Source organism: Oreochromis niloticus, linkage group LG17 (assembly GCF_001858045.2).
Source record: "Oreochromis niloticus isolate F11D_XX linkage group LG17, O_niloticus_UMD_NMBU, whole genome shotgun sequence".
Classification (NCBI taxonomy): Eukaryota; Metazoa; Chordata; class Actinopteri; order Cichliformes; family Cichlidae; genus Oreochromis; species Oreochromis niloticus.
The window spans coordinates 10,826,370-10,849,546 of NC_031981.2; the positions used below are offsets into that span (position 1 = coordinate 10,826,370).

A 23,177-nucleotide genomic window follows, 5' to 3' on the forward strand; every position below is an offset into this window, starting at 1 on the left:
TTGCAAACTGAATAAAATCCACTAGAATAGAGGTGAAAAGCTAACAAACACAAACTTCTTCTGTTTCACAAGCTGCAAGGAGTGTGTGTGGCTGTGTGTGTGTGTGTGTGTGTGTGGCTGTTTGTCTCTGTGCCCTTGCGAATCTAACTGCCAGTCTGTCTGTGTGTCTGTGTATAGATGAGAAGTGACAAGAGTTCACTCCCTCTGGATTATTCACCATATGGGTGAAAGAGCTTGTACCTGGTGCTGAGCAGCCTCAGACACACACACACACACACACACACACACACACACACACACACACACACACACATAGATACTATGGTCCATACTTGGCTGGCACTTACCTGAGAGGTCATTAGTTAAGGCTCAGTAATTCAACAGGCTGTGTTCATGTGTGCATGCGCAATATGAATACGAATGAGACTCAAGCTCAGCAGTTTTCAAACTTTTTCTGTCACACAGAAAAAAATGTGTACCCCATACCCCACCCACATTTTTAATAATCCTTAACAACTAGAAAGTGCATTTTCTGAAGAAACTGCAGTGTGAATGCTTGAATCTGAATATATGCGCTGAAATGAATTAATTGCTGAATTTTAAGTTAAAAATGTTGAATGAGATGAAAAATACAGAAATTTGCACCTGAAAACAAAAAAGCTGAACTGCTAAAAGCTGACATCCACAGAGAAGAAGTTAGAAAACAGCTGAAAATGTTTTAAATGTAAATTAGAAAAACCTAAAAAATGAGAAAAGACTATTTAGAGTCAGAAAACATCTGAATGAATATTAAAAGTTCATATTCTTTGAATCACTGAATGACTGAAATGTGATCCCTCCACTTGGATCCACACAGTTTAAAAAGTTTATATTTCTGAGCTTTGAAAGACATGCTGTTGGAAAGAGAAGAACGATGGCGACGTTTTGAGGGTAAAATGATGGCTGTAGGGCAAACACTGTGGACACAGCAGCAGTTGAAAGAGAAGTGTTTAAGATGAATCTTGGCAGAGTGAGGGACAGAGCTCGTTAGGCAGGCAGGTGTGAGCCTGGTTGCTATAGTGACTGCACCCAATGGCTCCATACACACGCACACAGACATGCACCTCACTTTTGCTGCTTAAAATGAACAGAAAAGTCAGGCTCAAACTAATCCTTCCCAAATGAAAAGTATAAGTCGTATTGACAAACTTCTTTCACCGTGAGCGGCAGCAATGTCTAGTCTACCTAATTCTCAGTTTTCATGCCTGTGGAGTTTATTATATGGACGTGGTGACAGTGTAAAGACAGCCTGCTCTTCTGATTTTCAAACGAACTTTCTGAGCCATTTTAACATTGGAGTCTATGGAGGAGCTGGAGGGAGGAGGCTGTGCTTTGGTGACATTTATGAAAGAACCATAACACCTAGCACAATAGTAAACACATTGGATGAAAGAGGACAGCGATGGCTACGTTTTGAGGGTAAAATCATACCTGTAGACGAAACGCTGCGGACACAGCAGCAGTTTTAAAAAAGATTTTAAGATTAATTTTTTCGCTCCTCTCACTCTAGCAGTTGAGCTGTCTCACTCTAGCCCCAACATTCCGTCCCATACACACCCATTATAAACGCTGAAACGGCTGAAAAAACATCATGAAACTTAAACTGGAACTGAAGAAAAAGTATAACAGATATTGAAAAGATAAATACAAGTTGAATAGTTGAATGTCTTGTCTTCGTTTTAAAGTTTGAATGGTGGCTCTATGTCAACGTATGTTGAAGTAGATACAGTTTGAAAATGAGTAAGTTGAATGAGGATTTGAAGGGTCTCCCCATTGAAATACATGGGAATTTTTGTTGAAAAAAGTTGAATAAAATTAAAAATATAAATGTTAGAAATGAGAAAAATAGAAGCAGTCATGTCCAAAAGAAGAGGAATCTAATGGTGTTTGAATGGTTTTTCTAAGTTGAACGGTTTTGAAGGAGATACAGTACAAAAAACGTACGGAAGAATAAAATATAACTAGAAAGTGCATTTTCTGAAGAAACTGCAGTGTGAATGCTTGAATCTGAATATATGCGCTGAAATGAATTAATTGCTGAATTTTAAGTTAAAAATGTTGAATGAGATGAAAAATACAGAAATTTTCACCTGAAAACAAAAGTGCTGAACTGCTAAAAGCTGAAATCCACACAGAAGAAGTTGGAAAAGAGCTGAAAATGTTTTAAATGTAAATTAGAAAAACCTAAGTAATGAGAAAAGACTATTTAGAGTCAGAAAACATCTGAATGAATATTAAAAGTTCATATTCTTTGAATCACTGAATGACTAAAATATGATCACTCCACTTGGATCCACACAGTTTTAAAGTTTTACATCTCTGAGCTTTGAAAGACACGCTGTTGGAAAGAGAAGAACGATGGTTTCATTTTGAGGGTAAAATGATGGCTGTAGGGCAAATACTGTGGACACAGCAGCTGTTGAAAGAGAAGTGTTCAAGATGAATCTTGGCAGAGTGAGAGAGAGCTCGTTAGGCAGGCAGGTGTGAGCCTGGTTGCTATAGTGACTGAGCCAGGGGCTCCATACACATGCACACAGACATGCACCTCACTTTTGCTGCTTAAAATGAACAGAAAAGTCAGGCCGAAACAAATCGCTCCCAAATGAAAAGTACAGGTCCTATTGACGAAATTCTTTCACCGTGAGCGGCAGCAATGTCCAGTCTACCTAATTCTCAGTTTTCATGCCTGTGGAGTTTATTATATGGACGTGGTGACAGTGTAAAAACACCATGCTCTTCTGATTTTCAAACGAACCTTCTGAGCCATTTTAACATTAGAGTCTATGGAGGAGTTGGAGGGAGGAGGCTGTGCTTTGGTGACATTTATGAAAGAACCATAACACCTAGTACAATAGTAAACACATTGGATGAAAGAGGACAGCGATGGCTACGTTTTGAGGGTAAAATCATACCTGTAGACCAAACACCGTGGACACAGCAGCAGTTTTAAAAAATATTTTCAGATTAATTTTTTCGCTCCTCTCACTCTAGCAGTTGAGCCTTCTCACTCTAGCCCCAACATTCCGTCCCATACACACCCATTATAAACTCTGAAACGGCTGAAAAAACATCATGAAACTTAAACTGGAACTGAAGAAAAAGTATAACAGATATTGAAAAGATAAATACAAGTTGAATAGTTGAATGTCTTGTCTTCGTTTTAAAGTTTGAATGGTGGCTCTATGTCAACCTATGTTGAAGTAGATACAGTTTAAAGAGGAGTAATTTGAAGGAGAATTTGAAGGGTCTCCCCATTGAAATACATGGGAAATTTTTGTTGAAAAAAGTTGAATAAAATTAAAAATATAAATGTTAGAAATGAGAAAAATAGAAGCAGTCATGTCCAAAAGAAGAGGAATCTAACGGTGTTTGAATGGTTTTTCTAAGTTAAACGGTTTTGAAGGAGATAGAGTACAAAAAACGTACGGAAGAATAAAATAGAACTAGAAAGTGCATTTTCTGAAGAAACTGCAGTGTGAATGCTTGAATCTGAATGTATGCACTGAAATGAATTAATTGCTGAATTTTAAGTTAAAAATAAAAATGTTGAATGAGCCTGAAAATACAGAGTTTGCAACCTGAAAACAAAAGTGCAGAACTTTTGAAAGTTGATGTTCACACAGAAGAAGTTGGAAAATAGCTGAAAAGTTTTTAAATTAAAATTTGGAAAACCTAAGAAATGAGAACAGAAAATTCAGAGTCAGAAAACATCTGAATGAATATTAAAAGTTCATATTCTTTGAATCACTGAATGACTAAAATATGATCCCTCCACTTGGATCCACACAGTTTTAAAGGTTTACATCTCTGAGCTTTGAAAGACACGCTGTTGGAAAGAGAAGAACGATGGCTTCACTTTGAGGGTAAAATGATGGCTGTAGAGCAAATACTGTGGACACAGCAGCAGTTGAAAGAGAAGTGTTCAAGATGAATCTTGGCAGAGTGAGAGAGAGCTCGTTAGGCAGGCAGGTGTGAGCCTGGTTGCTATAGTGACTGAGCCAGGGGCTCCATACACACGCACACAGACATGCACCTCACTTTTGCTGCTTAAAATGAACAGAAAAGTCAGGTCGAAACAAATCGCTCCCAAATGAAAAGTACAGGTCCTATTGACAAAATTCTTTCACCGTGAGCGACAGCAATGTCCAGTCTACCTAATTCTCAGTTTTCATGCCTGTGGAGTTTATTATATGGACGTGGTGACAGTGTAAAGACACCATGCTCTTCTGATTTTCAAAGGAACTTTCTGAGCCACTTTAACATTGGAGTCTATGGAGGAGTTGGAGGGAGGAGTCTGTGCTTTGGTGACATTTATGAAAGAACCATAACACCTAGCACAATAGTAAACACATTGGATGAAAGAGGACAGCGATGGCTACGTTTTGAGGGTAAAATCATACCTGTAGAGCAAACGCTGCGGACACAGCAGCAGTTTTAAAAAATATTTTAAGATTAATTTTTTCGCTCCTCTCACTCTAGCAGTTCAGCTGTCTCACTCTAGCCCCAACATTCCGTCCCATACACACCCATTATAAACGCTGAAACGGCTGAAAAAACATCATGAAACTTAAACTGGAACTGAAGAAAAAGTATAACAGATATTGAAAAGATAAATACAAGTTGAATAGTTGAATGTCTTGTCTTCGTTTTAAAGTTTGAATGGTAGCTCTATGTCAACGTATGTTGAAGTAGATACAGTTTGAAAATGAGTAAGTTGAATGAGGATTTGAAGGGTCTCCCCATTGAAATACATGGGAAATTTTTGTTGAAAAAAGTTGAATAATTTTAAAAATATAAATGTTATGAATGAGAAAAATAGAAGCAGTCGTGTCCAAAAGAAGAGGAATCTAACGGTGTTTGAATGGTTTTTCTAAGTTGAACGGTTTTGAAGGAGATAGAGTACAAAAAACGTACGGAATCTATAATAAAATAGAATAAAGATTAGAAGAACAATACTGTGAATGCTTTTACAAGCATTCACACTAATAATAAAGATTAGAAGAACAATACTGTGAATGCTTTTACAAGCATTCACACTAATAACTAGAAAGTGCATTTTCTGAAGAAACTGCAGTGTGAATGCTTGAATCTGAATATATGCACTGAAAAGAATTAATTGCTGAATTTTAAGTTAAAAATGTTGAATGAGATGAAAAATACAGAAATTTTCACCTGAAAACAAAAGTGCTGAACTGCTAAAAGCTGACAAGCACAGAGAAGAAGTTGGAAAATAGCTGAAAATGTTTTAAATGTAAATTAGAAAAACCTGAGTAATGAGAAAAGACTATTTAGAGTCAGAAAACATCTGAATGAATATTAAAAGTTCATATTCTTTGAATCACTGAATGACTAAAATATGATCCCTCCATTTGGATCCACACAGTTTTAAAGGTTTACATCTCTGAGCTTTGAAAGACACGCTGTTGGAAAGAGAACAACGATGGCTTCGTTTTGAGGGTAAAATGATGGCTGTAGAGCAAACACTGTGGACACAGCAGCTGTTGAAAGAGAAGTGTTTAAGATTAATCTTGGCACAGTGAGAGACAGAGCTCGTTAGGCAGGCAGGTGTGAGCCTGGTTGCTATAGTGACTGAGCCAGGGGCTCCATACACACGCACAGAGACATGCACCTCACTTTTGCTGCTTAAAATGAACAGAAACGTCAGCCCCAAACAAATCCTTCCCAAATGAAAAGTACAGGTCCTATTGACGAAATTCTTTCACCGTGAGCGGCAGCAATGTCTAGTCTACCTAATTCTCAGTTTTCATGCCTGTGGAGTTTATTATATGGACGTGGTGACAGTGTAAAAACACCATGCTCTTCTGATTTTCAAACGAACCTTCTGAGCCATTTTAACATTAGAGTCTATGGAGGAGTTGGAGGGAGGAGGCTGTGCTTTGGTGACATTTATGAAAGAACCATAACACCTAGGACAATAGTAAACACATTGGATGAAAGAGGACAGTGATGGCTACGTTTTGAGGGTAAAATCAGACCGGTAGAGCAAACGCTGCGGACACAGCAGCAGTTTTAAAAAATATTTTAAGATTAATTTTTTCGCTCCTCTCACTCTGGCAGTTGAAGCTCTCACTCTAACCTCCAACATTCCGTCCCATACACACCCATTATAAACTCTGAAATGGCTGAAAAAACATCATGAAACTTAAACTGGAACTGAAGAAAAAGTATAACAGATATTGAAAAGATAAATACAAGTTGAATAGTTGAATGTCTTGTCTTCGTTTTAAAGTTTGAATGGTGGATCTATGTCAACGTATGTGGAAGTAGTAGGAGTTTAAAAATGAGTAAGTTGAATGAGGATTTGAAGGGTCTCCCCATTGAAATACATGGGAAATTTTTGTTGAAAAAAGTTGAATAAAATTAAAAATATAAATGTTAAAAATGAGAAAAATAGAAGCAGTCATGTCCAAAAGAAGAGGAATCTAACGGTGTTTGAATGGTTTTTCTAAGTTGAACGGTTTTGAAGTAGTAGGACTACAAAAAACGTACGGAATAGATAATAATAATAATAATAACTAGAAAGTGCATTTTCTGAAGAAACTGCAGTGTGAATGCTTGACTCTGAATGTATGCACTGAAATGAATTAATTGCTGAATTTTAAGTTAAAAATGTTGAATGAGATGAAAAATACAGAAATTTTCACCTGAAAACAAAAGTGCTGAACTGCTAAAAGCTGACAAGCACAGAGAATAAGTTGGAAAATAGCTGAAAATGTTTTAAATGTAAATTAGAAAAACCTAAGTAATGAGAAAAGACTATTTAGAGTCAGAAAACATCTGAATGAATATTAAAAGTTCATATTCTTTGAATCACTGAATGACTAAAATATGATCCCTCCATTTGGATCCACACAGTTTTAAAGGTTTACATCTCTGAGCTTTGAAAGACACGCTGTTGGAAAGAGAACAACGATGGCTTCGTTTTGAGGGTAAAATGATGGCTGTAGAGCAAACACTGTGGACACAGCAGCTGTTGAAAGAGAAGTGTTTAAGATGAATCTTGGCACAGTGAGAGACAGAGCTCGTTAGGCAGGCAGGTGTGAGCCTGGTTGCTATAGTGACTGAGCCAGGGGCTCCATACACACGCACAGAGACATGCACCTCACTTTTGCTGCTTAAAATGAACAGAAAAGTCAGCCCCAAACAAATCCTTCCCAAATGAAAAGTACAGGTCCTATTGACGAAATTCTTTCACCGTGAGCGGCAGCAATGTCTAGTCTACCTAATTCTCAGTTTTCATGCCTGTGGAGTTTATTATATGGACGTGGTGACAGTGTAAAAACACCATGCTCTTCTGATTTTCAAACGAACCTTCTGAGCCATTTTAACATTAGAGTCTATGGAGGAGTTGGAGGGAGGAGGCTGTGCTTTGGTGACATTTATGAAAGAACCATAACACCTAGGACAATAGTAAACACATTGGATGAAAGAGGACAGCGATGGCTACGTTTTGAGGGTAAAATCAGACCGGTAGAGCAAACGCTGCGGACACAGCAGCAGTTTTAAAAAATATTTTAAGATTAATTTTTTTGCTCCTCTCACTCTGGCAGTTGAAGCTCTCACTCTAACCTCCAACATTCCGTCCCATACACACCCATTATAAACTCTGAAATGGCTGAAAAAACATCATGAAACTTAAACTGGAACTGAAGAAAAAGTATAACAGATATTGAAAAGATAAATACAAGTTGAATAGTTGAATGTCTTGTCTTCGTTTTAAAGTTTGAATGGTGGATCTATGTCAACGTATGTGGAAGTAGTAGGAGTTTAAAAATGAGTAAGTTGAATGAGGATTTGAAGGGTCTCCCCATTGAAATACATGGGAAATTTTTGTTGAAAAAAGTTGAATAAAATTAAAAATATAAATGTTAAAAATGAGAAAAATAGAAGCAGTCATGTCCAAAAGAAGAGGAATCTAACGGTGTTTGAATGGTTTTTCTAAGTTGAACGGTTTTGAAGTAGTAGGACTACAAAAAACGTACGGAATAGATAATAATAATAATAATAATAAAGATTACAACAACTATACTGTGAATGCTTTTACAAGCATTCACACTAATAAAGATTACAACAACTATACTGTGAATGCTTTTACAAGCATTCACACTAATAATAAAGATTAGAAGAACAATACTGTGAATGCTTTTACAAGCATTCACACTAATTAAAAAAAAGAACCTTGGTCTCTGCATTCATACTTACCTTACTTCTTCATTTTTGACTTCGCTCTTTCACTCTTTGTCATCACTTTTTCCACTTTTGTTTTTCCTCAGATATATTAGGTCCATCTCCTTCCCCATGCAATTTTATGTTTCTTTCATTTTACTTTCCCTCCCTGTATTAAGGGTGTGATCAATACAAAATACAGAGTGAAGGATTCAGTCAAAAAAATTATCTATTCCATTTGTTCAGCATTTACAGGGTCAGAAAACTACCACATGACACTTACTGTACTCCAGGATGTAAAATTTGGGCAGAATTAATACAAGCTGAATGAATATTTTGCTTAACACTGTAACAAAGAGAAGAAAAAACAGGGGGAAAAAAGCCTGTGGAACAACTCACTATACTTCACTCATATTCGGCACTACAGGCAATACTTTCCATGCTGTCGAGTTAAAGACGACAGTGAATGTGATGTGGATACACTTTCATGGCCTGACCTGCAAAACAGCTTTTGTTTTCATCTATTGAACTTTTCTTGTTTGCAGAATGTTGGAAATTATTGTGAAGCAAACTTGTGTGTATTTATACAGATATATGTTCAGATTACACAGGAGTACCATACACCTTTGGATACTGAAGATGAATGACAAAACAGAAAGAGGAAAGAACTTTTCCTTTCACGCATGCAGAACAATTTATAAAACAATTCATTTATATTATAAGCACAGAGTTTGTTCTTGATGCTTTTATTCAAATGACAGTTTGTTTGAAGAGTTTTATAGACAATGTTTGCTTTTATAAGAGATAATATAATGTATTGTGGTTTGGTATAATATTTGATGAGTCAGGTGTAGTGTTTTGTAAAAAAAAAAAAAAAAAAGTCAATAATTTAAACAGTAAGAATAAACTGCAGTATCTTAGACTAGCCAAACTTGAAGAAACCTTCAATTTAAAAGCATTAAGTTTAGATCAGAGTAATGATCAATAACATTACCATCTCTTATTACCCAATTTGATCCAATTTGATCCACTTTTTATCTAAATAAATACCTTTATATAAATCTGTTATTACTGAAGCTCACCTGCAGTACCATAACAGCCCACAAGGGGTGTCCTTCCTGCACAATGACTGTGTGAAGATTGTATACAGTCATTGATCCTGCACTGTGGGAATCGCTGTTCTAGAAACTTGACTATTAATCAGAGCCTTTGATGGATAGTAATACACGATAGCAACTCCACATACCTCGTACACCAAAATGAGCTAAATCAGGCTTATCAGTGGGCTGATATTATCAGTAGATATTAACTATCAATATCAGCATTTATGCCAATAAATAAAAAATTTAAAAGGAGAGATAGTAGAAACACCCTTCAATATATCACGTGTTTGGAACACCACAAATGCAACAACCAGCTGATCCGAGCAAAGTTGGCCAAGGCCTAAACAAGCACACAGATAACTAAAAAATAAATAAATAAATTCAATTCTATTAAAAAGGAAAGAACAAATAAATACCTGTGTGTGTGTGTGTGTGTGTGTGTACATATATATATATATATATATATATAGACTATTGGATGTTTAAATCCACAAATATTAGTGTCAGTCAATTTTTCTCTGTTCACTGGATAGCAAACAAACAAACAAAGGTATCTAAAAGTGTAAAGTATGGAAGTGTATTTGCAGCATAACACATTATCAATTCAAAGTTGTCTTGAGTGAGTCAGTGCATCAAGGACTGTAGTGCCATCTAAATGTAAAGCAGAGACTCTGCATTTAGCTTGGCACACTTGGCTACAAGTGCCATTTACATCGCTTCAAGAATCACTATTTAAACATGCTCAAGCTTTTAAAACTGTAATAATTAAGTGTAAATATTTTTTCTCAAGCGACGCGGTGTTGACATTTTGACATCTGTGATACCTCTCAGCCTTTTTCTCCTTCTGAATGCACGCGGTTGGTACTATCTTTAGCTGTGGATGTATACAGCTCACAATGTGGTGCTACACTCCGAGGCTCTAATTACCTTTAAACACCCTACAACAAAAGAACATGCTGGTGGTGCAAAATTGTGAATCTCTGACGTACTGTTCGTGCTCAGTTTCAAAGGAGTGCTTCCCACCAAGAGAGAGGGGGAGAGAGAGGAAAAGAGTTAATCAAATTGAGAGGGAGGTAGTGCGAAATAGAGAGGCAGAGAGAGTGTGAGAGGGAGAGAGAGGGAGATATGTTTTGAGAGGCCTTTTCAAGTGGCCATTTCATCTGTGCTAATTGATAATTCTCCATGACTAACGCGCCACTGACTGGCCTTTGAGCCATGCTAGCTGGAAAATGGTATTGTATGGTGATTTCTAAAGGATCTCGGAGAGCCAGAGACAGGAAGGGGAGAGTGATAAGCTCAGCTGGACGTACATAAATTCAAGCTTGTGAGTCACTTACACCGAAGGGATGTATGTCAATAATTTCATTGGGATAATAGTTAACAAAAGGGGGGAGCATAAAAAAGAGCATATTTAGCTCTTCATTGAAGATTACACTTCTGCTTTACACTGACAAATATGTATGGAAACCTGAAGAGTACAGTGTGATTGCTGATCATGTCATTCAAGACATTTCTGGGCACTAGCCTGCCTGATGGGATCGGTGTTGTATTTCATCCCAAGTTCTTGCAGACCAATGTGAGAAATTATGACTTCATCGACCTCGGTTAGCACTCATGGGCACTGTCGCATTATACGACATTTACCACAAACTTTTACTGCTCTACAGTAAAACAGTGCTGCCCAACCTTATTGGCTTGTGACCCTTCAAACCCAAAATCAAGGCCATCCTCAGAGTGCAGCTGTTTAGCTGTTTTGGCCCTTTTCTGTAATGATGTCTTTTTCAGTCCCAAGGTTGGTAATTGCTGGTCACTGTGACTAAAGTTCAGTAGCCCAAAGTATGAAAATCAGTCCCAGACCTGAATTTCACCAAAGTAAAGTGTTCACACATTTTGACCAAAGTCCATTAATTTAAACTCATGAGCAGTTCTTGCTTAAATCTTTCTTGGCTGGATGTTTCTGTTTTCATGGAGGGTAATAACTAAAAAGGGCAAGAGTGTAAAAATACATTTGGCATTTTAAAAGAGAGTTTTTCTGCGTAGTACCACATAACCTGACTGTGCAGCTCTCTTCACTACAGTCGCAGGCTTCTGTGGAGCTGACTGTCAAATCATTAAAGCCACATGCCTCACATTTCCTTATCTGCGAAAGACAGAGGGAACAGATGAAACACTTTCGATTGTTTTCTTGGAAGGATAACTTGCTAAGCTGTTTTATTTTTTGCTTTCGAGTTTCTTCAAGAGTCAAATTGTGAAACGAGACTGATGACTTCACCAGGCCTTTACCTTCTAAAAATTTGTTCCCAAATTTGGCTGCTGTAAGCACATTTCACTTATATTGCAATCTTTCCACTGGTGTTCATTTTGGTATAGGATTAATGAAAATAGTGTATAATAAAAAGGCCAACCCCACACTACCTCAACAACAGTATTAAAATTTCGCCTCAATCATACCTTTTCCTATTTGCATTTTCCAATTACCCATTGCATACTGCTTAATTTTCTGTCAAAGAATTGTTTTTCTTTTCAACTGTAACCTGATATTGTGCAACACTACTGCCAATGTCTAAAGTGGCAAACAAAGATTTAAAAATCATGGCCATAATGACACCAACTGTGGTGGGGCCTTTACAGCTGTATCTCTTTTATCGTTTTCTTTCTCTCATATATTCTCTAGTATGTGGAAATGGGATGTCAATGTGAAAATGATGGTTATTGAAGTCATTACCTTCTGTCTTACAGGTTATTCAGTGCAATCTTGGAGCAGGCCACAAAAGGGGACGGGGCTACTCCTATTGGAGGGAAAGCAGCGGGCTTTGATGTCAAGGCTCTGAGGGCATTCAGAGTACTCAGACCCCTCAGACTGGTCTCTGGAGTACCGAGTAAGTAAAGAGAGCTATGGAAGTAAAAAAGAAGAATGAAAGAGAGAAAAGCAGGAGCACAAATGGTGCTCTGGGGATCAGGTGTGAATGGTGATTGGGTGTGGTGGGGGGGTGGAATGGACCAGAGATTGAAGCTCGCATTGGTGCTTGACGCCACACATGATGACACACTCACACCCAGTCTTCTTCTTGCCCCGTTGTCAGAAATGCAGAGACTTTCAGAGCTGGACGATTTATGTGCATGCTTGTCTGTGAAGACACTCTTAATCAAAATAGTGTGTTTCCACCTTTATGTGCATTACACTTGCAAACAAATGCAGAGGATGCAAGTGCACAGCTATCACTTTGTCATTTGGTGTAAAAGTGCTGAGTGCCATTGTGGGCTGTGCGTTCAGTCATGGCAGTCATGGCAACTGATCAACAGCGTGCTTGCCAGCTGACTTACGCACAGATGGCGTCCAGTTGCTTATGTGCTGTGGAATTTATTATCTTTTTATTAAAGGCTGATCATTAAAGGAAGAAAAACATGAGGTTGTACAATCTAGACATCTTAGCCATGCCAGTTATTCACGACTGACAAGTGGAAAAACTGCTGTTCCAGCAACTATCTAAGCGTTCCTCACTCCATGACACCACACTGATTATGCAGTTGCGTTTTAAAAAGTTCAAAAGAGTAACTGATGAAATTAATACGTGTAATCTAATAAACTGGTGTCATCTACATGCGCAAGCCTGTGAGCTTTTTTGTTTTTAATTTAGTTTGTTTTAACAAATTACTCAGTTAAATAAACCCACAATTTCTCCTACTGCCTTTTGCATTGTTACGCCTCTTCAGCAGCAACATATTTTTGCTCCTCTTGTTTTAAGTTATTAATATGCAGAGCACTGAGCTTTTGTTCATCAAAGCATTTATAAAATTAACTGGAAAGGTGTTCTGCTCATAGACAAATTTGCATTTGAAAATGCCATGTTTTTTTCTTTGCCTAAAATTAATAGAAGTCATACCTTTCAGTAGAATATCTGTACAAAAGCAATATTAAAGCTTCAGATGAAATATAACAGTCAGCTTAAGTGCTTGCATGGCGATTCATTATGACAATGCTGGTATATGAGGTGCCAATAATGATTTTTAATGACAGTAAGTCACCAATCCTCAGATTTTATAAGAACTGTATGCTTTTTTCAAATGTTCTGTACACTCTCATATGCATTTTTGGATTCTTAGCAAATGTGTGCCTCCTCCAGGTTTACAGGTAGTGTTGAACTCCATAATCAAAGCCATGGTTCCTCTGCTCCATATCGCCCTGCTGGTCCTCTTCGTCATCATCATCTATGCCATCATCGGTCTGGAGCTCTTCATGGGCAAGATGCACAAGACCTGCGTTCATAACCTAACAGGTACACACAAACACTCACTCGTAGAATACCTTTTTGTAAGCACTGATGCACAGATATAAATAAAAACATGCACGATCAAACACAGCCAATGGCACACAACATTTCAGTTGCTTAGATACATGATCAAAGCATGTATTGAAGTGTATGTGCAGGCATGCTTCGGTTAGCATTTATTCACATACAGACACACCCTAAGCCCCATATAAACACATGAATAACCACACAAACCCTTTAAACACAAACACCAAAGTGCAAACTTTGATGTTCAAGGTCTTTAGTTTGACTGGTCTTTGCATAAATTTGAACTCTACTGTAAAACTTTATCAAACAAACCTTAAACAGTTAAATGATCACATCAATTAATTATTCAAACCATCATTTAGGTTTCGGAGCAGGAACAATGAGCAATAATTGAAACAACAGCTGCCATAAATGATTGAAACAATTTTCAGCAAAGGGCCTCAGGTATAATGGACTGGAGTGTTATTATGATGGTGTTATACATCCCCTGAGAGGCATTAGCTTTCCACAGGGTAAGTGCCAGTGGAATACTCTGCTATCCTATACATCACCCTGGAGAGCTTGTTTTGTATAATTAGTAAAACACTTTTTCCACATTGATTTTTTTCATGGTGCTTTTGTTTGGTGTTATTTCACTGTGTCCTTTTAGCCTTTCAACCTCTTTTTTTAATGTGAATGGATTGAATCTGTAACAGAGCTTCCCGTAGCAAAAAATCAAAATGTTCAATGAGCACTGCTTGGATGGGCGTAAATCTCTCCTGCTGGGATCTGCAGTTCAAAAGACGAGCAGCTGAGTTAGAAAAGTATGCTCGATAAAAAACTGAAAGTCTGTGTAAACAAAAGCATAGGGAGTCATGATCTCAAGGAGAATTTTGATAACAAGGATCCAGTCGCCACTATATATCATAAATAGTACATGGATATTCCCTTGAAATGAAACATTGACTAGAGTTTTGAAGCTTGAAGCTTCTGCTATTGCTAGTGCTGACAAATAGGATAAACTCAGTTGCAAACAGGTGCCATACCAAAAGCTTCCACTTTTGTACTTTTGTATTTTCTTACTCAGTTGTATATAGTATTTGTATTCTATTTTATTCTATTGTATATATTATTCTATTTTTATTCTATTGTGTATGTAGTATTTTATTTTATTTTATTGCATTCCAGTGTTTCTAATTTCTGCTACATAACTTTGCACTTTTGCTGTAACAAAACAAATTTCCCACCTGTGGGACTAATAAAGGTCATCTTTATCTTTATCTTTATCTTTATGATTGCTTTGGTTGCTTTCACCCATAATTTGCATGGAAGACTCCAATTTGTCTGCAAACACGCTAACTAACTGGAAAAAGTATGACACAAACTGGAAGCAGAGACAGTTCACCTTCAAAGTAAGCGGTGCTTTGCCACTGAAATCAGCATATTTCAGCATATTCCATGTCTTCACAGTTAGTGGCAATCACAAGGCAGTTTGTTTGCAACCTCTTTGCAATTAGCTACTGTAAGCAACTTTTCCCTGGCAATCGCTGATTACAGGGGGTAGCTGACTGGTCTCTAGACATGTATGACTGGAGCTTAGCAACTGATTTCACAGCGTAAGCCAGCAACCTCTTGCAACCAGTAAGGAATAATCCTAGCAGCCAGTGGTTAGCAGACAATTGCCAACTGCTTTCTAGGCCTGTGTAAAGTCACTGCATTGTTACATGAGATGCTAACTTTGGCAAGTGAAAAACAGGCTTAAAACACAACAGAATAGAAAAAAAGTGAGCAACTTATAGTTTGCAGTATGTTTTAATATGACACAATCCCAAAAACTTACAGAATTATTGGAAGTGAAACTTGCACGCGCTACCAATGCAAAATAAACTTAAAACAGTGGGTTATGTGAAAATTTACAGTTGGCAGCTACAGAGCACAAAATGTTTTTATACCAGCTTCTAAACATGTTTATTTCTGTTATAAATTTGGTTATTGTAACATGTGAATCCTTGACGAGTGACCTCCTTTTAGAGCATGCCTCAAGCAAGCTTTCGAGGATCTGTGGTTTTTGCTACTTTTAAGTTGGCTTCATGCTGCTTGATTTCTACATTAAAAATCATGATGGGTAAAAGCTAAAAATGGCTTTTTCTGTGAAGTTTAACTCACTACATCTGTGGTTTCTAAATAAATTATAGCTGTCTTGTTGAACTGTTTTTATTCCCTTGTACAACAGAAAATGATCTTTGTGTGTAATTCAATCTAATTTTCCATCTCTGACCCTCCTCAACAGTGCATCATTAAAGCCACAAAAAAGACATTATTTGTAAGATATCTGAAAAATTTTTAAAAAATGGCCATTGCCACTTTTTTCTCTTTTGTCACAGGCACTATCGCAGAGGAAAAGCCAGCACCGTGTGCACCTGATGGAGCTTATGGTCGACATTGCACGCAGAATGGAACACAGTGCAGAGTGGGGTGGGAGGGCCCAAACGACGGCATCACAAACTTCGACAACTTTGCCTTTGCCATGTTAACGGTGTTCCAGTGTATAACCATGGAAGGCTGGACGGACGTGCTGTACTGGGTGAGTCGGACACCAAAGCAGTGTTTTTGTGTTTGTGTGGATTAGTGAGTGCCAGAGGGATTGGTGTGTGGAGCCTCTTTACTGTATCTGTAACATCAGTGCCAGATGAGTGCTTTTGAGAAAGGAGTATAACACAATAACAAAAACACTTGTTTTAGAAAGGTGGGTACATATACAAAGACTGAACAAATACACACACAGAGTTAGCTTCTATCTCAGGTTAAATCAATGCAGACAATACACTGTGTAATTGAAGCCGCAGATTCATTTAGAACGTGTGTAGAATCCCTACGCTTGATTTCAGTGTCAAGTGAGCAAACATGGGGCCACAGACAACTAAATATTTCCGCAGGGACAAGTTTCCCTGCTAATCAAATCAAGTAGAGCTTGGTAAATTAGAACAAAAGGGCTTTCAAGATGCTGGACAAACCTTTAGAACAGCTTTAAGTGCTTTGTTGTAATTGCATTTTTGAAAGTTTTATCTTGTAGGGAAGTAAATGCATTAGCTTTCTGGCTTGACATTTTATGAAATGGTTACAAATTAGTTACAAAAATTAGAAAAACCAATTTCTCTTGTGTTTGAGCTCTACATGCCACTGAGAGGTCAAATGGACCACAGCTTAAGAAAATAACAGCAACTAGAAGAACACTGCAAAAAACAGAAGCTGAACAACACACCAAGGAAATGAAAAACAAACAAACACAGCTGAAATTGATTAAAACAAAAAAGAAATTGACTAAAACACAGTACAAGTAGAAAAACCCCCCGAAAATTCCACAAAACACAACAGAAGTGTTTCTGGGGACACAATACCGTGACGAACCAGCTGCAGAAATGACAGAAACCAACGCATCCCAAGCATTAAGACACGCTTAAAATAACCAGAGGGTTCATCGGTGTTGTGAGGGTTAAAAAGATGGAAGGTATGTTTGTTTTAATCACATGATTCATATAATAACGTAGATACATTCTTGCTATTAGCTATTTACTGTTAGCTTGTCACTTCCGCAGCTGTTCCGTCACCTTATAGTCTCCCCAAAAGTTTTCTGGTTTTTTTTGTTTTCACTTTCGCTTCATTTTTTTCTATTCCATTGTGTTTTATTAAACTTCCACTGTGGTTTATGTGCTTTTTCTATTCCTGATGTTTTCTTAAGAGCCACTGTAGGGATATCACGTAAAAATGTGCATCCAATATGTGCTTGTTGGTTAAGTTATTAGGTCTACATCCGTTCTGCTATTCCTGCTTCATCTACTGCAGTTTCCTGTATATATTTACACACAGCACTCTTATAACAAATTAAAATGTTAAATCTTCGAATGATTGAAGCACCAGTCCTTTGACAATATTTTGTTAGTGTTGTAATTTTACATAATTTTCAGCGTCACACACTTTCACTACAAAATATCAACATGTAACATTTGCTGCTGTCACAGCACATAAACCCGCTATCAGCCTTCTCCCTTTTTTCATCTCGGTCCCTCAGTCTTTCTGTTAAATTCTTTAATTAAGAGCCTTATCATATTATTATCCGCTTTTTCTTTAAAACAACCTAACCTTTACATTTACAACCTCAATCTAATCAGTAATTTAATAGTCTAATAATGTGACTTTTGTTTTGAAGTAAAATCCTGGATGCTAAACTGCTCACTTTGTCAGCATCGATTGCTATATATATCCACCCCATTTATTCATCTCAACAATTTCCACATTAATCTCTCTTGATACTGTTATATCTTTGTTTCTAGATCCATTCACCAATCTAAGATGAAATTACTTAAGTTACTGTGGAACTGTTTAAAGAGATTTTTTAAATTACAGCCAGGGTTTGCCATTAAATTACAAAAGCGGTTAAATGTTCTTAATTGTGGATCGTGGTCTGCCTGCTCTCCAAGCAAAGGATAAAAGGCTTATAGTCAGTTTTAATCATACAATTATGCCATTCTCGCTGCTATCTGCTGCTCTTTTAACATGCACTGCTCCTTTTCTTTTTTCCTGCTTTTATCTCCTTTTAACCTCTCTCTCTAACACACTTTCCTGTCCTTGACCTCTACCGCCCTGACTCATCCGTGACTTCATCCTCTCTCTGTCAACCTTCTCAAAACCTTTTCTGTCATGTTTCCTGTTCTTCCCCTACTTTTCTCACCCACCTGTTGATTCCACATCTGTGCTACTCCCCCCTTTTTCTCCTTCCTCGCTCTTTCTCCTTTTCTTTCTTCTTCGCTCCTCTATGCCTTTTCTCTCTCTCAGATGCAGGATGCTATGGGCTATGAGCTGCCATGGGTCTATTTTGTCTCTCTTGTCATCTTCGGCTCTTTTTTCGTTCTCAATCTCGTTCTGGGAGTGTTGAGCGGGTAAGAGGTTATGCTGTTATTACGTGTGTATGTGCAGTAGGTGTGTTGTGTGGCTTTATTTACTATTTTAAATGTGATTAATGACGATGTTACAAGACTTTAATAATAAGTTTTTTCTTATTATTTCTCTTTCTGTTGTCATTAAGTCACATGTTTAAACACATACATACATACAGACCCAGTAAAATAATAAATTAGATGCAAATAAGAGCCGTGTGCTGACAGCAGTCTCACCTCATCATTCCACCAGAAAAAGTAGAGCTAGACAACTGTAGTCCTCTGTTGTTGAGGAAAGATAAAATGATGATCACTGAACTGAGGAAAATCTTTCGCTCTCTTCCCTTTCTGTTTCACTCAATCAATCCTTTGGCACAAGCCTGAAAGAAATACGCAAAAGCACTCAGAAAAAGCTGTGAGTGACCCCGCGTCTATCTGTCGTGTTCATGTCAGTTTGCCCACCTGTCTGTGCTGAACAGGTAGACACATACACACAAATATTTACACATTTCCAAAACTTAAAACATTTCAACTTAAAATGAACACTACTGTGTTCCTACATGTTTTTTTAGCTTACATGCACGTTTGTCTCTTGCAAGTTAGCATTGATCTTTTTTATTTTTCCATTTGTGCACGCAGCTGCAGAGTGTTTATATTTGTTTAAAGGCATGTGCTGCGCTGTGTGTTTTGTTTCAACAAATACTGCTCGAGCAGGCTCGCTGGGTGCTGTTTTACCCCACTCTGCCAAGTCACACTGTTTCAGTACAAGCGCCTCCCGGTCTGCAGGGACACACTGGGGTATAAATAATTCACCCCTCAGGTCAGCCGTGGAGGTGGAATGCTAAAAAAACTTGCACAACAGGGAAAACACAATAAGGACAGAGTGGAGTCTGGAGGAAATGTGGCATTAAATATGGAAATTATGAAACAGCAGGCTGCAATGAGTAGTGAAAAGCATTTTTTTAAGCGTCCGTGAAAAACATTGTTTGCAGATCACACATGATGGTAATAATAATGATGATAATATCAAAAACTAATTGTGAATAAATTGGGAGAGAATGGTTTTGACTTGATGTCTATTTCCAGTCCATGGGAGTCTTGGTGCACAGTCTCTTTATTTGTCTAACTACACTCTTATTTCTCCAATGATTAAGGATGAAAAAGAAGAATGACAGTAGAAGTAGAATGACCTATGTGATTATTAAACTTCTGACTTCTTTTTTTTTCTTGCAGGAATGCATTGATTCATTTATTTTGTTTGTCACGTGAGACTCGCAGCCTCCTATAGGTTTCACTGTTTTAAAAGTCCCGCCCAAATACTTTGCCACGTGGCACACTAAGTGACTGACAAATAATATCAATGCACCATAATCCCAGCAGGGAACAAGCAGAGGTAAACGGTTCCATCTGTTGGGAACTTTCACCAAGGATCTAACTCATTCCCTTATCCCCCCCTTCTCCTTTCTCCCTTCCCCATCATCTTACCACTCCCTGCCTTTTCCATCAATCCCCTGTCTTCTTGTCTTACTTTTTCCTCTATTTTTACCATCCATCCACTTCCCATCTTCCATCCTTCTATCTCCTCCCTTTGCCCCCTATCTTGATGCCTCCTAGGTGAATGATGCTGTAGGTTACAAGTGGCCCTGGGTCTATTTTGTCACCTTAATCATCATCGGATCCTTCTTTGTGCTAAACTTGGTTCTGGGGGTATTGAGCGGGTAAGGGCAGGGTCAAAGGTCGTTTGAAACTAATTTTTCTTTCTTGCCTTTTTGCTGCTCTTGGAGAATTTTGCTTTTGGTCTTTTGCTTGAGGGATCTCTTCACTTCCTTCTCCTTCCTGCCTTTTGCTGCTGCTGGCGTTTATATTTAATGAGTACAAAGCATGTACAAGAATGTGTTTCTATATAGTCCCATTTGGTTGCTTTACAAGACCATGTATCTGAGGCTCTGTGACTCTTCCAACTGAGCAATGCTGACTGCACATAGATTTTTTTTTATCACTGTAGCTGACTGTAGTGAAATCATACTCGAGCATCTGGCTCGAAGACCACTGAAACCTTCTGGGTATTGTTTCTTTTACTACAAGGCTCCACTGCTGTTTCTGTAAAATAGCACTAGTGCTATTGTGAAGTGAAGTGCTCTGTTTTCAGCACTGATGCAGGGTGGAAAAACTACCATCTCATTTTGTTTTTTTAAGGAATTAATATGTAAACAAAGAACCCTTGTGATTAAAGCTGTTTGTAGATCAGCAGTTAATACACAAAAACATGTACGAAGATGTATCTGAATTCAGCAGTCAGAGATGGGCAGTAACGCGTTACTTGTAACGCGTTACTGTAATCCGATTACTTTTTTCAAGTAACGAGTAATGTAAGGGATTACCATTGCAAAAACGGTAATTAGATTACCGTTACTTCCCGTAGGAACGGTGCGTTACTGCGTTACTAAAACCGTGAGTTTTTTGCGAGAATGTCTCATGATAGTGACGTAAGCGAGTGCGACGTTCATGACAACAGCTGTCTGCAGATCAACAATGGATAATATATCAAGTACGGGAGAGAGTATGAGCGTGCAGCGGTTAAAGCGTGGAAGTACTGACCTTATTTTGAGTTTGATTCCATAAAAAGTGACAAAAACATTAGTGTCCGTTGTGCGTGGGAAGAAAACTTATTTTTACAGCGAAAAAAACCCCCTTAACTTCCAAGCAAGCGCCGAGTGCGCTACGACTGTAATGGGAAATTCACAGAGAAACTCGCGGATTCTTCCACTGACCGCCGCGGCACACCTGCACCAGGGTAAACCTCCGCCTAACCCAGTCCTGCTTTACAGGTGAAAATAGAGCAACTAGCCTTTGACTTTATTTATTTTCTGCTGTGTTTTACTTGCATCTGTTTGAAAGAGTGAGTGTAAACACAAAAAAATATTTTATTTTATGTGCTGGAATGTGCAGAAAATAGGTTTAAATGTTAAACAAATTTCTTCCAGTCAGAGAATGTTGTGTATAATTTAATTTTTGCTTGATGCATAAAGTTAAAAGATTAAAACTAATAAAACAAGTTTTAAAAAGAGACATTTCCATTTGATTACATTTTGTATGATGGATTATGCAGAAAAAGTAGAATTGGGCTGAAAGATCTATCGCTTTATCACCTATTCAGGTTGTAAATTGTGTTTTTAAAAAGTAACTAAGTAACTAAGTAATTAATTACTTTTGAAAATAAGTAATCAGTAAAGTAACTGGATTACTTTTGGGGGGAAGTAATCAGTAATTAGTTACTGATTACTTTTTTCAAGTAACTTGACCAACACTCTTCAGCAGTAACAGAATTATATCAGTTGCCACCTAAAAACATCTTAAACTTCTCAGTTCCAAGATCAGCTCTGCCAGGGAACAGGTTTTAGAGTCAGATGTCTCACCCCTGACTGACTGACTGACCTGAATCTGACTTGATACCCTCAGGAGAGGTGGCAGCAGCATTGTAGGGAAAATAATAGAGGTCTATCTGTACCAAACAGCTTGGGGGGTTTGGTTGTCCGACTCTTTGTCTGACTTCTGACTAATGATGCTGTCAGCTCACTACACAGCCTGACCTTTTACCAACTGGTTACTCCATGGTGTGTGTAGGTCTCAGATTGGCATAATAACTAATGGCTAAACAGGAAGAAGGAGAGTGACGGATGTAGAGACATAGGCATAGGGTGTGACTGTGTTTGTCTGGATTTGATGTAATACGTAAACAGAGACGATGGAGAAAGGGGCTCGACCGAAAGAGAATGAGTAGGTAGAGAAAGGAGAATTAAAAGATGACTGAGGACAGAAAGGTGAGACAGTGGAGAATTGGAAAACAAGCGTGGAGCCTAAGGATTTAGCACTCAAGGCCACACTCGCACACACACATACAGGATATGCACACTGAACTGCACAAGCCCAGATCAATAGGATTGGATCTCCTGCTAATGTTATGACAAGTGGGACAATAGCTGTTTGTCCTAATGCTCATTGATCTGCTGTTGTGGGTTTGAGTGTGGAGTCTGCAGTTCAATCTGAGGTTCCATCATTCCCCTAAATTTCACACAGATACCCTCAAAGACACTTGAATTCTGTCCAGCCAATAGACATAACCAAAAAAAAGTCAATAACAATGCCAAGAGTTTCATCAGTTCTTGATATCTGGAGAGCAGTGAAACGCTAACAGCCTACACAACCTCTCTTAAAACCTTTGTGCTAATTGCTTGAAATCTGATAAGGAATATTCAGATAACGCTTAAACCTGAGCTTCAAAAGGAGTCCCACTTGAATGTTCAAAACGAACGTAGGGAAGTTCTTCTATGTAAAATATTCACAACAAGGAGGCATTTGCTGTGTTTATTTTCCAGCAGGCCTTTAAATATGAATTTGTTCACGTTTTAACTGCAAAAATTCCCAAGTCTCCCAACTCCTGTCAGCTCTCATCTGAATGAATTTCCTTTGTTCAGACTGGATCTTTGGTTCTAACCTGTCTTTGACCTTCCCCGAGTGCACCGTTTAATCAAGTGTTCCTCAATTCTTTCTTCCCTCCTGTCACCTGGAAGCAATTTCACTGAATTTCATCATAATGATATGATATTTCACACTCGCTGGTCACGTTGGTTTTAATT

General features: G+C 38.0%; 1 protein-coding gene across 13 annotated transcripts in view; it reads left to right on the forward strand.

Moving 5' to 3' along the window:
* cacna1c (calcium channel, voltage-dependent, L type, alpha 1C subunit) overlaps positions 1–23,177 on the forward strand; it is a 228,238-nt gene that overhangs the window by 139,697 nt on the left and 65,364 nt on the right. For all 13 annotated transcript variants that reach the window (XM_025899651.1, XM_025899656.1, XM_025899663.1 and 10 more), the window contains exons 5-8: positions 12,069–12,208; positions 13,454–13,606; positions 15,991–16,190; positions 18,440–18,543. In XM_025899651.1, coding sequence (XP_025755436.1) covers positions 12,069–12,208; positions 13,454–13,606; positions 15,991–16,190; positions 18,440–18,543 — 597 coding nt within the window. The remainder of the gene's footprint in view (positions 1–12,068; positions 12,209–13,453; positions 13,607–15,990; positions 16,191–18,439; positions 18,544–23,177) is intronic.